The 14052-nt window shown below is 51.8% G+C and overlaps 2 protein-coding genes across 2 annotated transcripts; one reads left to right on the forward strand and one right to left on the reverse strand.

The window, feature by feature from the left end:
• Positions 1–214: 214 nt before the first annotated feature.
• On the reverse strand, positions 215–4102 carry COCSUDRAFT_43912 (adenylosuccinate lyase; the record flags this gene model as incomplete). Its single annotated transcript, XM_005644962.1, has 9 exons — positions 215–425; positions 858–954; positions 1399–1582; positions 1910–2071; positions 2343–2492; positions 2702–2845; positions 3164–3274; positions 3603–3686; positions 3884–4102. 9 exons carry the CDS (start codon positions 4100–4102, stop codon positions 215–217), a joined length of 1362 nt encoding a protein of 453 aa, XP_005645019.1.
• Positions 4103–8973: 4871 nt separating this feature from the next.
• On the forward strand, positions 8974–13980 carry COCSUDRAFT_37771 (hypothetical protein; the record flags this gene model as incomplete). The annotated part of the gene is made up of 8 exons (XM_005644963.1): positions 8974–9096; positions 10888–10995; positions 11674–11827; positions 12151–12244; positions 12500–12611; positions 12924–13075; positions 13362–13479; positions 13819–13980. 8 exons carry the CDS (start codon positions 8974–8976, stop codon positions 13978–13980), a joined length of 1023 nt encoding a protein of 340 aa, XP_005645020.1.
• Between the last annotated feature and the right edge of the window lie 72 nt (positions 13981–14052).

Raw genomic sequence — 14052 nt, forward strand, 5'->3', positions numbered from 1 at the left:
CCTTCCTCTTTCTCAAATTAAGCTACATTCTGCAGAGATTGACATGTCAGATAGGCGCACAGCTCCCCGACTATCTCTTTCCTCAACCTTGTGTCACTTTTACACGGCACAAACATTCACAGCTAGCTGCAGTTGCGCTCTACAGCCTGCAGCCCTTCATATTCAAGCAGAAAACAAATCTCAAATAATCCAACGAGGGATCCAGGAGCCCTGGTCATCGCAGGGCTGAGAGCCATCTGCCCAGATCGCGCGCTTGTGCGGCAGCATTGCCTGTGTAGGTGGCGGGGGTTAGTCGTGCCAGCTCAGCCTTGGCGGAGTCCGGCAGGCCGTCAATGCCGGCCACAAACTCGCGCATGCTCTCCTGCGTCACTGCCTGGCCCCTGGTGAACGCCTTGAGCTTCTCATAAGGTTCCTCCACGCCATACCTGCCCACACACAATCATTCAGTCACATTGCTTCCAGCCATTTGGGCTATATCTATGCTTACTCTGATCCTTCACAGTTCTGGGGCGATGTCCAAACACATCCTTGAGAATCCTGCCTGCAGGTGCCTCTTGCTTGCAAACTCTGCCGTCCGCCCCCTTGAAGAGGTCTGAAAAGCCTGGACATTGTCTAAACTGCGTCGTGAGCAGGATCCAAATCAGCAAGGCATTGACTAAATGCTGGACTTGACTTCACTTTGACAGACACCGATGCTCCCATTGACTTAATATGATCCACGCATGCGGCATTGCCTAACCCTGTCACTCACTGACTGACTGTCACAGACTGCCTGCCTCGTCATTAATTTGGTGCACCGGCCCAAGGGGTTTTGAATGCAAGATTTGAGCGCTCAGAGGGATAATTGGAGGGATCACCTGCGCATGACAGTCTGGATGGGCTCCGCCAGGACTTCCCAGGAGGTGTCCAGGTCAGCCGCCAGCTTGGCGTCATTCAGCTGCAGCTTGCTGATGCCTGCATGCATGCACCCACACTGAATGTCCCACACTCTTCCTGAACTCCCACTGCCATGCATGTTGCATCCTGATCTTATGTAGCTTCTCACTCTCACTACCCTCCAAGTCGATACACTTCACTGACTTCATGGCATCCTGGGAGACATTATGGCCCATCCTATGGAGGAGGCATTTGGCACATGTTCAAACACACATGAGCCCAACAGTTGCCGCTGGTACCAAGCAACAAGATGAATGACTTCTCCCTGATTAAAGCCCCACACCCCCCAGAATACAGGTAGACGTAGGTTTTCAAGCAAGAAGCATCGAGGAGTGGGTGATTCCTAATAATTTGATGCCTGGCCATGCAGTTTTTTGCATCATTAACTAATGAATTGGAGTTGTCTGATTGTTTCTTTGTCTGCAGCACTCGTCATGCATTCAATATACCATTGGAGCCCACCTCGGAGGGTGGAAGAGTAGGCAAGCAGGGAGTGGCCCAGGCCGACCCCCAGATTTCGCAGCACTGTGGAGTCTGTGAGATCGCGCTGCCACCTGCTGACAGGCAGCTTGGCAGCCAGGTGCAGCATCATCGCATTCGCCACCCCCACATTCCCCTCGCTGTTCTCAAAATCGATGGGGTTCACCTGCAACCAGCCCAACACCGCTCCTTACTCACCTCCTGCAGACTTGTAAAATTTTGGCATGCATGCATGCATGTGTCTTGGCAAACGCGCTAGATGGTCTATGAGTGACTCATCCAAGCCCATCTTTGAGCTAGTTTGGAAGGCAGATATCCACACCACCAGCTTGTCGACCTCAGAATAGCAGCTCATTTCCGTATCTTTCATTCAGCAAATTGCCGCTTGCGCATTCAAAATACAGCACAGCAAGAGTCCAGATGGCGGCAAATCCGCGCAATTGGCGCCCTAGTTGACAGGGCATCTCAGGGAGTGCAGTGGAAGGCAGCGCACCTTGTGGGGCATGGTGGAGGAGCCCACTTCGCCGGCGATGGTGCGCTGTTTGAAGTAGCCGAGGGAGATGTAGGCCCAGGCGTCGCGGTCAAAGTCCAGCAGGATGTTGTTGAAGCGCACCACTGCATCGTACAGCTCCGCTATGTAGTCGTGCGGCTCTATCTGCACCCAGCACAGCTGAATGTCTTACGCTGGATTTGACAATGTATGAAGGCAACACTGCAGCGCGATCGTGGAACCTGGCTGTGGCACCAGACACAGGGCTGAATATCGGAACAGAATGAAGCCTCGTAGCCGAGACAGGCTTGCATGAAGCACTGACATGCAGGCGACTGGACCTTGTGCACTGCAAAGATCATGCAAAAGTGGTATGCATCAGTACTTTTTGGGCAGATCAGGATACTGGATTTTGAGGTGCATCAGATTGGGTCACCTGGGTGACGTAAGGATTCCAGTCGAGGTCAAGAGACGCCACAAACTGCTGGGCAACCGCTTGCCAGTCCACGGTGGGGTGGGCAGACAGGTGAGCGTTGTAGTTGCCAACAGCGCCTGCCATCTTGCCAAGGAACTCCACTTGAGTTGCCTGCATACAGAAGTTCCCACTATCAACATCTCTGAATTCTTTGTTAGATGGGCTGCAGGTTGACGCCTTTAGAAATCCCCTCTGAGCCTCCTCTTGTGGTAAGCTTTGACGCAGTCTACAAGAGGACGCCATGCATCTTGTAGACCGGATCAAGAACCTCCACAAAAATATCAGCTCTTCTTTAGGGGTTTGGCAGGACTGTGGTGTACCTGCTGCTGTTGGCGTGCCAGTCTGTAGGCAAAGACGGCCATCTCCTTGCCGAGAGTTGTTGGGGAGGCTGTCTGCCCATGTGTGCGTGCCAGCATCGGAACCTCCGCAAACTCCTCAGCAAGCCGTGCAATCTCGTCCACCACCTGACAAAATGTCTTTCATATCAGTCACAGAAGTCTACCAAGTCTGATAATCTGAGTTTGCGGTTAACAGATGTTCACTTGAAACACCAACCCTGCTGTTCCCCTACAATCCTGGAGATTTGCTACCGCTGTTTGGCTGCAAAGCCTCGTATTGATCTTCTCTCCCTGAACACAATGGCTGTGGCCATTCTGCCACCCAAGATCCATCTTTTCGCTCTCCGGCGATGTTTGGCAAGCTGTCTTCAAATGGGGGTTGTCCTGGCTGCTTTCTGGTCCAGAAAAAGAGAAAAGAGAAGCATGAATGAGATGAGATTGTACCTTGGTCATGGAAGGGAGGACATGGTCTGACATTGCATCCTTCAGCATAAGGGCATGCGCCAAATTGTTGATGTCCTCGCTGGTGCAGGCAAAGTGGGTAAACTCAAGGACCTGCATGCAAGCAACTTCCATGTCTTCTTGTATTATTATTGTTGTTGTAATTACATGCTTTTCCTGCCAAGAGGCAAGGTGCGTCCTGCAGACAAGCTGTAGTTACAGGCTGCCGTAAACCTAACCCTTGATGGACTCGCCAAATTCAAGCAAGACCAAATCAACCGCGGGCACAGTGTTCCGTATTTGTACCGCCCCCCGCCAGCCAGGACGTCCTCTTGTATGGACTATAATTAATGTGCTCTGAAGAGATTGCCTGCTTGAAAATTTTGCCGATCCAGGATCTTGCATGTCAGGAGAGGTGCAGCTGTCCAATGGTCCTGCGCACCTTTTCAAGCTCGGCATTTGCTTGGAAGCGCTTCTTCAGCACGTACTCGATGGCCTTCACGTCGTGGTTTGTAATGCTCTCCACCTGTTGTACATGGCAGCATAACTCATTCTCGTGCTGGAATGACCTTGTGATTGCCAGTCTCTTTATACAAGTAGGACACTCTCAAGAAAAAGGTTACAGAAGCCCAGAAAGCAAGTGCATGCGTTGCTGTCATCACAGAGAGATGAAAAGCAAGTCAGCGCATGATGGTGATGAGTGATACAGTTGGCTGTGCACACCTGTTTGACTTCAAGTGCGTCCTCTACGCTGAAGCTCTCTGCAAGGGTGTTGAGGAGCTGGTTGGCCTCCTCACTGAAGGGCGGCACTTCGGTGACCTCTGGGATGGCAGCAAGCTGCTGCAGCCACCTGATCTCCACCAGCACCCGCCGCTTGATCAGCCCAAACTCGCTGAAGATGTCCCTCAGCCCTGCCACCTTGCTTGCGTACCGCCTGCACATAGTGGTGACCCAGATTTTAAGACTTAATTTTGGAATGCCTAAATGTTCATGTGCTGATATTGCTTTTGGCAGGCTTGTCTTCTTAGTGGTATGTTAGATTTCTTGCTTACGTGCCAAATGCACAAGGAAATGCACAGCTTACAGAAAAAGTAATGCATGAAAAGCAAAGGGTTGGGGTAAGAGAAATTTTCTTGGTAAGGTGGAATCCTACCCATCCAGCGGTCCAACTGCTGTAAGTTCTGAGAGGGCTAGCCGTCCTGGTGTGGCTCCATTGCTGACGCTCTGCCAGCAGCAGGTGCATCTCTCAGAGTCAATAAAGAATTTGGTGGCATTGGTTGATGCGATACCTAGACTTATCTCATCGTAACTAAAAACAATAGGGGGGCCAATTTCTTGCGAACAATCCTCTCTACATACTTCCAGTGCCTTACCTCCATGCCAGTCGACGGCCCCGGCTGCTGCGCGGTAACGGCTGCAGTAACCAATATTTTGGGGTTCGATGGTTGCCGATGGGGGATTGTCGAGGATCGCCGCAGTGTCCAAGAGGGTCCTATGGAAATGTGACTGCGGAGGCTCGTGTGCAGGCAAGGAGCTTGCATCTTAAAGATGCAGTCAACTGAAGTAAAAGACAATGTCAAACTCACTTCTAAGCAACAAAGATCGTATTCCGCTCTTTTGTGGAGCCTGGTTAGCTAGATGAACGAGTATCAAACAGCACGAAAACCACTATCAGCGCACATAATTAGAGCATCGAGCAGGCCTCTTCTTTACATTAATTTTGGAACACTTTTGTCGGCATATTTCAACCAACGGTCGTGCCTTCTCTTCTCCCTCCGATAGAGTTGAGGTGACGTCACTTTTGCATGCATGCGTGAGTGAGGGATCTTCTTCCCGATGCAATTCAAGCGTGTGGGTTGACGATGTGGAGATTATTAACATAAAGAACACACTGTAATATTGGATTCTGCACAGTGTTAGCTGCGATGCGTGAATGCCAATCTTTTCGTAACAAGCTATTTCAGAACAACAAATGAAGCATTGGTGATGTCCAAGTTATACCCTTCAGAGGTTTCAACCACTTGCAGGGCGTGAACACGGCCTTCAATATCTGCGTGCTGTTTGACTACAATCGTTTTCTAGCCACATCGAAGGATTTGCCTTGATGGGAGACCGGGGTCTGCTGACATCAGGGCATTAGTATTTGTCTCCATTGAGGATCTGTCTGATAGAGAGCCAACAATGTCAGATAGCGGAATAAGCAGCGTGGATGGTGCGACCGACCTTGACTCACTGAGAGAGGCGTTGAGTGCTGCAAAGGCAGAGACAGAGGCAGTCAGAGCAAAGCTTCACAACGCTGTGCGCAAGGGCAAGACGATAGATGCAGAGAAAAAGAAGGCTGTGGGTGACCTGAGCGATCTCGCAAAGGAGCTGGCCAATGCACAAGAACAGCTCACAGAAGTGCAGAGCTCCACAGCTGCACTCCATGAGCAGGATGGGGACTTGAGCAGTGAGCTGCAGGCCGCTTGCGCCAGGGCAGCCGCTCTGGACGAGAAGCTAAAGCAAGTGCAAGCAGAAAGCGCAGAAAATGTGCGCGCAACCGAATTGAAACATCAGGCAGCGGAAGAGGCGCTGCGGCAGCAGATAGACATGCTGCAGGCTGCTGCCTCGCAGCAGGCCTTACCAACACAGGATACCAGCGAAGCCCTGCAAAAGGCCACAGTCCGCGCACAGGAAGCTGAGAGCCTTGTCGCCGAGCTCAGACAGGAAGCCGAGGTCATGAATGAGGCCCTGCAGGTGCATAAAAGCCTGCCATGCCTTCCCCTTGCACACCCTGTCCTGGGTGAGAGCACTGGCCAATGAAGCGTGCACAATCCTGAAAGGCATCTATTATTGCGGCGCCAAGAAGGCTTGATCCACTTCTGTGTGACTCTCACAGTGTTACTCTGGTCTCACAACAATCACACCTTGTGCACAGGCTGCAGCCGAGCGCATCAAAGCGACGGCAGCGGCAGAGGCGGCCGCGCATGCTGATGCCGAGGCGCGCAGCAACGAGGCTGCCTCCCTCAGGCGACAGGTGGCAGAGCTCGAAGGCCGCCTCTCCGCGGCGGACAATGCGCAGGTGCACTGATGCCCAGAGCATGCAAATCGAATGTAAAGCTTCTGCATGGGGTCCTGCAACTGTTGTCAGACGTGTATTCTTAAGCAAAAATATGCGAATCTTGCATTGGCTTGAAGGCCTGCTCAATCTGGCCTTCAAAGTTCAAGCCAAGACCAGGTCTCGTCAGCCGAGCTGTGCATTGGCAAGTTCTTTTTGAGCTGTGATCTTTCATTGAAGAAGTACAAGCTTTTGTGTAGGCACGTGCTACAGCGTCTGAGGAGCAGCTGCAGACGCTGCAGGAGCAACACGATGCGCTGTGCCAGAAGCTGCGGGAAGCTGCAGCTGAAGCTGATGGGAAGCTGCGCCAGGTGCGGCAACAAATTCTGCTGGCGCCTCGAAGCACTGTGCCCTTGAGCCCCTGCATGAGTTCCTAGCTGACCATTTTGTCCTTGTTGCATAGAACCTTCAGGCTCCAGTCCTTGCAAAATCGAAGGTACACCTAATTCTGGCAGAGATAATGAGCAAATGATGTAATAGGTGAAGGATTTGGAGAGGCAATTGGTGGAGGCCCAGGCAGCAAGGGAAGCTTCATCAGAAGGGGATGCCAGGGAGGCACTGGCAGCTGCTGAGAAGGCGGCTGCGGAGCTTCGAGCAGCTGCAGAAGCTGAGCTCGCCTCAGCCAGGTACCATATTGTCATCACAATGCCTGGCTTTCAAACATGTGCGTATACCAGTATATGATTTTGAGAGGAGGCAGCATCTGCTAGGGATCCGCAGGGCAAGCAATGCCGCCTTGGAATTCCTCAGGGCATGCCCGCAATTCCCAAGAGATTCATTAGAAATTCATCCCACAAGGATGGGTCTACAAAAGGATTGATAGACAGCCCATATCTTCTTCTTTTCTCAAGCTCACACCTGAAATGTTTTTTCTGCATGTGGGCATAGGATGGAGAAGCAACAGGTGGAGGAGGCCATACGAGCTGTGCAGGCCAGGGAGGCTGAAGTGGAAGCGCAGGTTGCGGCAGCCGCCGCGCGCGCAGATGCAGCCGAGGAAGAAATGAAGCGGCTGAGGTGCGCACACCGACTCGCACTAGCGCTGTACTCTGAGCACAGCTTCTTGGACCAATTGATGCTTTGGGATATATTAGTGCTTGTAGCTTGCAGGAAGGGGTGTGCAGATGAAGTTGCCCCATGCGCGAGTGGTGAGTGGTGATTGTGTGCTAAATTGTGATGTGCAGAGAGGAGAGCGAGGCGAGGAATCAGCGGTTCGGCATGGTTCATGTGAGCTTCTCCAAGAAGGAGGCCACCCTGCGCGAGCGCACCGATCAGGCTGAGATGACAGCAGAACACTTGCGGCAGGTGTGGTGCAGATGTTCTTTGAAAGGTCTTGTATTGGTTTCGCTCAATCCTGGAACAATCTGCGTACTAAACATTCTCGCACATCCGGCTTTTCTGTGGGCTTTTCTGTGTTCCCATCTAAGTGGTCTTCAGCAATCCCTTTTGTGCAGTCAATGCCAAGTGAAAAAAAAATTTAATTGTGCAGGTCAGTGAAGAACTAGCAAGCTTGTTATGCTCAGAGTAAGTTCCACAGCTTTGATTGAGTCGAAATATGTGAGACAGGCGCTGAGGGCAGCAGAGCAGGCTCAAGAGGCGGCACAGAGGGAGGTGGCGGCGGCAAGGGAAGCTGCCGCCCAGGCGCAGGCAGCTGCAGAGGAGCAGGCAGCTGCCACTGAGCAGGAGGCTGCTCGTGCCCACACTGCCGAGGAACATGCCCGCAGTGCAGAGCAGCAATGCCAGGCGGCCCACAAGGTCTATTCTGAGTGCAGATGTATATTGTCATCGATTTTTCTGCAGAAACCTTTGGGATGGAAATGGCACACTGAACCTTGTCTGTATTTAAGCGCTCACTTCTGCTCCTGCAGGCGCTTAAGGAGTTGGAATACCGGCTGCAGAGCAGCAGAGAGTGCAGCGACGCTTCGACGCAGGAGAGGCTTGCCAAAGCCGAGGAGCGCGTGGCCGCGGCTGAGTCAGCGCTGAGTAGTGCGCACGCTCTGCGCGCTGCCGCGCAGGAAGCTGCCGAGAAGGCGGAGGCGCGCGCTGCGGCTGCGGAGGAAGCTGCGCAGCAGTTGAGGCAGCGAGTTGGCGCGCAAGCCCAAGAGAACGGCATCGCTAGCTCAGCGCATGACGGGGCGAAGGACAATGGCGGAAAGTATCACAGCGGCGGCGTGGATGCTGGTGCTGTCATCATTGACATTGGTGAGTATTACTCATGCCTTGGCTAATGCACCCGGGTACCTCACTGCAAAGGCTGCAGAGATCCAGGTCTTAGCAAAGGGTTCTGGTTGTGGAAGAGGATCTGAAGGAATTGTAGCAAGGACAGCCTTGACCAATTTGATAAGTAATAAGCTGAATTCATTGTTGGGGAACAGGGGATGACGAGGACTTCACAGCTCGCAGCAGAAAGCAGGCATCTTCTGCTAAGTCACCAGGCAGTTGCAGCGCTGCCGAAGTGAACTTGCTCCTCAGAGAAAATGGTGAGCTCCGAGCCAAGGCTGAAGGTGCAGACAAACGGGTTGCGGCAGCGACAAGCATACAGGTGTGCATCCCGGAGAAACATCAAATGTTTCCTGATGCCATGCATGCACTTCCTGTCCCACACTTAGGTCCCAATATCTGGATCTGCAGTCCTGCGCAGCGAGCGCCTCAGGCAGAGCGAGCATATAAAATCCCTGTACGGTAGGCCTTCAGTTGAATCTTAAATTTAAATTACTGAATGCAGCAAGCACGGGTGGCTGCGTTGGAGAAGACCAATCGCGATCTGAGCTGGCAGGTTGCAATGCTGACTCGCTCCAGCACATCACCCAGCAGAGCGCTGAGAGGGAACACCGCTGCAGCCGCCCAGCCAGAAGATGCCCTGCAAGATCCTACAGGCACGATCTCCGCCTTGCCCCTTTTTAGAATTACCACCAATCCACAGGCGACTTCACATACTCCAGAACTTCATTTAGACTGGTTCCAGCCCTATGGCTGCATTTCTTTGCATGTTCTTAGTCAGTGAAAGGTGCTGATTTGCAGTTGTCAAGTGTTCATGCTTGGAAAGAGATGGTCATTACTGAAAGCCTTGCATGACCAAGGCAAGCTTGTCTTGGCATCCTGCCTTTCTTACCAGGTGCTTTCATGTTCAGCAGGTCAAGCCGGCAGCTTTGGGTACAGTGGATTTTTTAACAAGTTGATGGTTGCAGGGGTCATGAGTTCGCTGCCAGGGATGCTGGGCTGGTGCCTGCGCTACCGCAAGTGGCTGGTCATCGGATATGCTGTGTTGCTGCACCTGCTGGTCTACTCCCTGGCGCTGTCATATGCCTCCTGCACCAGGGAGGCCTCTGCCTCGAAGACTTCCCAAAACTGATTAAATGAGACTTAATAATCTGCCTCAGACTGGCGCCAGGCCTCAGGCCGGCCGCGACGTGCAGTGTATAATGAACAGATTGATGCCGTCCTCTGTGTACAAGCATATGCGCGTGAATCCTTGTATACCATCTTTATAATTGGGCACACTTGCTGTTATACCGTCTGCGATGGGAGCATCATTGTCTGCTCAGCGCGGACTGAAATGTTAACCACTATTGTACTGGCAGCCGCTCGAGCTCGCACCTTTGAATGAGACATTTTTGCCTAACCGACAACGTAGTGTGTTTTGGCCTGAAAAGAGGGAGCCACTTCAGCTGAAAGTACGAGGGACAAAATGCGCTGCAACTCACCAAAGAACAGACAAGAGGAGGCGGTCACGATATCGATCGATCGATCACAATGAACGATCGGCACTTGCTGGACGAAGCAAAGCCATGAGCCAAATCTAGAAGCGATGTGCCGGCCCCATCTGATGGCCATCACCCCTTGGCAAAAGGAATGTTCTCATAGGATGCGAGTAATCAAGTCCCTTTCAGGAATCAATTGGTATCTGTTGCGCTAATTTGCAGGCGCTTGTCTAGGTGGCAGGAACAAATAGAAAATAAGTTTGATGGGCTTGCTTTATTCCCAATAAGCAATTCAGAGAGATTGACATTCAAGAAATCTAATTCAACACAATAACTAACTTTCAAGCCAGCCGTCCTGATGAATGATGAGACTGTTGTTTGAGTGGCGCCCTCTCAAATTCACAAAGACTAGATGGAGTCTACCAGTCTGAACGTCCTGTCGCCAGCGTGCGGCCACTTTGACAGGAGAGCTTTGTGTAGAGCAAATCTTTCGACGTCTCGCACACATTGTAATTACAGCAACAGTCTTGCAGCCTGGCACAGTAAATCCAGGAGCAGTCATCCGTTGATGGCCTGTTGCGCATCACTCGGTGGAACCAGGTGTCTTTTCGGTCCTTCATGAAATGCTACAGCTTATCATGAAGTTGCGCATCCATCCCTGAGGAGGCGAGAACACAGGCCAGGGCTGAAGTGCCTGTGCATTTTGCCAGGATAGAAAGCGTGGAAGGCTTGGATCCAAGCACAGATGCAGCCATCCAGGAGGCAATGCATGCCTGCATACAGGAGACTGACTTGGATAGCCGGCTTGACAATGTGACTGACCGCACCGTGGTATGACACAGCCCCACCATTCAATGCAGGGGGTCATTAATGCATCGCGTTCAGAAAGTTGTGTGAGACAGCATGAGACCTTGCATGCTGTGGATATGCAGGGCAAAGTGCGGGATACCTACGGAGTGGCTGACAGTGACAAGCTTGTCATTGTTACCACCGACCGCCAGTCTGCATTTGATCGCCTGCTGGCCTCCATCCCCTTCAAGGTGCTCCATCTGATAAAACCCCCTGCCCTTTACCACACACCTGCATGCGCACATGCATGCATGCATCATCACATGACACACATTGTTGCCCTGACCAAAATGAGGATGACCAAATTTAAGAAGTCTGCAATTGGCTCGTGTTTGTTGCAACATGCCTACCTTGGTGCCCTGCCAAGATCTGCCGGTATCAGAAGCTCCTTCATGCGCTGCATGATAGTTCTGCGCTTAGCATGTGGTATCACGTGCCTGGGCGGTGCCTCTCTCCCTATCTCAGCAAACACCTCGCTCGTTCTTTCATCAACTGATGTGTTGCTGCCACACTTGAGGCAGCCATGATCACTGCTTCATCATCTTTTTGACCTCAGTTGTTGGGGCTCTACCCTTTCCGAGGCTCAGCTGCATGTCTCTCTGGGGACTAGTGTCAGCATCATGTGCCCCTGGGAACCTCACACCCTGACACTCTTAAACTCTTTGTTCCCAACATATCCTGCACAAACAGGATTCATGGCTGTTCAGTCACCGGTTGGGAGTTGTGGATATCAGATACCCAGGGGCAAAGGATGCTGAGGCTGATTCCCGGAGCGATATGCCGCTGAACTTGTATAACAATGCAAGTAGTCACTAAGCAATGCTGTATCGTCAACCTCGAACAAGCAGAAGTGTCTCTGTGGTGCGCAGGGGCAGGTGCTCAACCTGACGAGTGCTTGGTGGATGCAGCAGACACAGCATCTGGCAGCCAACGCTCTGCTGGACGTGCCTGACCCCAATGTCTCCATCATGCAGCGCTGCACTGTCTTCACAGTCGAATTCGTCGTCCGAGGCTTCCTCACTGGTCAGTCGCTGATCCCCTTGGGACCGCTCTTGTACTGCCGTAATGCAAATGTTGGAAGAGGCTGTCTTCGTTGATGCCGGAGGACCTCACCTAGGCTGACTAAGATCAAATTTGGAGCATCTTTTCACGCATGGGGTGTTTTGCCCTACTGTCGCACAGGCACAAATGGGATGCGCCTGCGCATGCACTGTACTTCAAGTTTGCTTGTATCGATTGAAATTTCAAGCCTCTGGCTTCTTGGTGAAGCTGCATCCGTCCTTTGCTGGTCTCCTGTTTTGTATTCTGCTGGCTTGGCAGTGATGGTTTGTGAGTGGTTGATGCAGGCAGCACTGACACATCCTTGTGGACGCACTACAAGGCAGGAGAACGCGAATACTGCGGCAACACCTTTCCTGATGGCCTGAAGAAGAACGACAGGTGCGCACATGCTGCACATTCCCTCTGCAAAAGATGCCTTCACTTGAAATGCCTCTGTCAAGGCTAGGACCTCTCTGCCTCTGCCATGAACCTGCACCTTCTCAAATCTCTATCATGGCGGCCATCAGATCACAATTTCAGCATAGCTCAGTCAGCCATATGGCAGACGGCAGAACAGGCAGACAGATCAAACCTGACTTTTTGATTAGCTGCTTGGAAGATACTTGTATGCAAGCATTTTATTTATGTGCTCAGGCTGGCGGTGAATGTGGTGACGCCCACGACTAAGGCGGCAGACCACGACGTGCCCATCAGCCCGGCAGAGATCGTGGTGCAGGGGCTCATGTCTCAGGAAGACTGGGACACGGTGCGGAACCAAGACAACACCTTTCTCAGCATCTAAATAAATGATTACTGCACAAAGTGAGCAAGCATGGGGTCTCTGCGGAAGCTGTGTGAGGTCCTTTGAGGTCAGAAAGCTGTGCATGATGCATCACAATGACCAGTGGGACAGTCTGGCACCCCAAGAAATGTCTTGACCTGCACTAAAGAGCATGTTTTGATACATGAAAAATGCAGACGCTTGAAAATGGTCAAACTGGAATCTTTTTGAAATTGAGTTCAAAATATAAACTTTTATAGAAACTTGAATTCGAACACAAGCTGGCGCGCGTTGCAGGTGAGCAACACTGCGCTGGCGCTCTTTGAGTTTGGGCAGGAGGAGGCGGCCAAGAGGGGGCTGCTGCTGGTGGACACCAAGTATGAGTTTGGCAAGGATGCCTCTGGCACCATCCGCCTTGTGGACGAAATCCACACCCCAGACTCCAGCAGGTGGGCATCATAACCCTTGATGAAATGAAAATATGTTGGGTGAAAATAAGGTCCGACTTTGTGCTTCACCCAACTGAGCTTTCAGTAGCCTTGCTGGCTGCATGTTTGTACAGAGAGGGCTGTGACAGGCGATTCACTTGATAGGGGAATGATCGGCGCAAACAGATCGCAAACAAAAGGTGGAGTTTGGAAGATGTGGCGATTAGTGTTGAGATGTTTGAAGGATGGTGATTGATGCAAACGGAAATGACAATTTCACTGATGAATGTGGTGTTGCTGTGTGCAGGTACTGGTTGGCTGACACCTATGAGGCGAGGCATGCAGCGGGCGAGGAGCCACAGAACATTGACAAGGAATTCCTGCGGCTGTGGTTCCGGGAAAACTGCGATCCTTACAACGACAAGGTGATTGCACTGCTCTTAGAGTCAGACATTGTGTTCAATTGCCGTGCTGGTCTATTAAGGGCATTGCATACTCAATCTGCAAATAAGAGGCAGAGGCGAAAGTGACTCGATGCGATCTGGGATCCACCATGAACTTATTTCCATGTGTCATATCTGTCTGCATGTCACCATGCATCGAGATGGCAGCCATCAGTTGGCCCCAAATTGTGTACTATACAGTATGTGTTGCTTTGCCTTGAAGGCTCAACACGGATGCATGAACATGCATGGCAATTTCGGTGCCTCGCCACATACTGATATTCTGATATCCTGCAGCTTGAATCACTTGCTGTGTTGCAGGTCTTGCCAGAAGCACCGGCTGAGCTGGTGAAGGAGTTGTCACGGCGCTACATTCTGCTGTACGAAAAAATCACAGGCCAGTGCTTTGAGATCCCCCCTCTGGGCACAGACCCAAAGCACCGCATGGCGGAAAATGTCAGGAAGTCCCTCAAGCGCTTGTGAGGAGACTTGCATGGGATTAACCCATTTGCCGCATACTGTATGACAAGTCTGCAGCAGCGAGAGCATGTGCTG

The sequence above is a fragment of the Coccomyxa subellipsoidea genome, assembly GCF_000258705.1.
Source record: "Coccomyxa subellipsoidea C-169, whole genome shotgun sequence".
In the NCBI taxonomy this organism is placed as follows: Eukaryota; Viridiplantae; Chlorophyta; class Trebouxiophyceae; family Coccomyxaceae; genus Coccomyxa; species Coccomyxa subellipsoidea.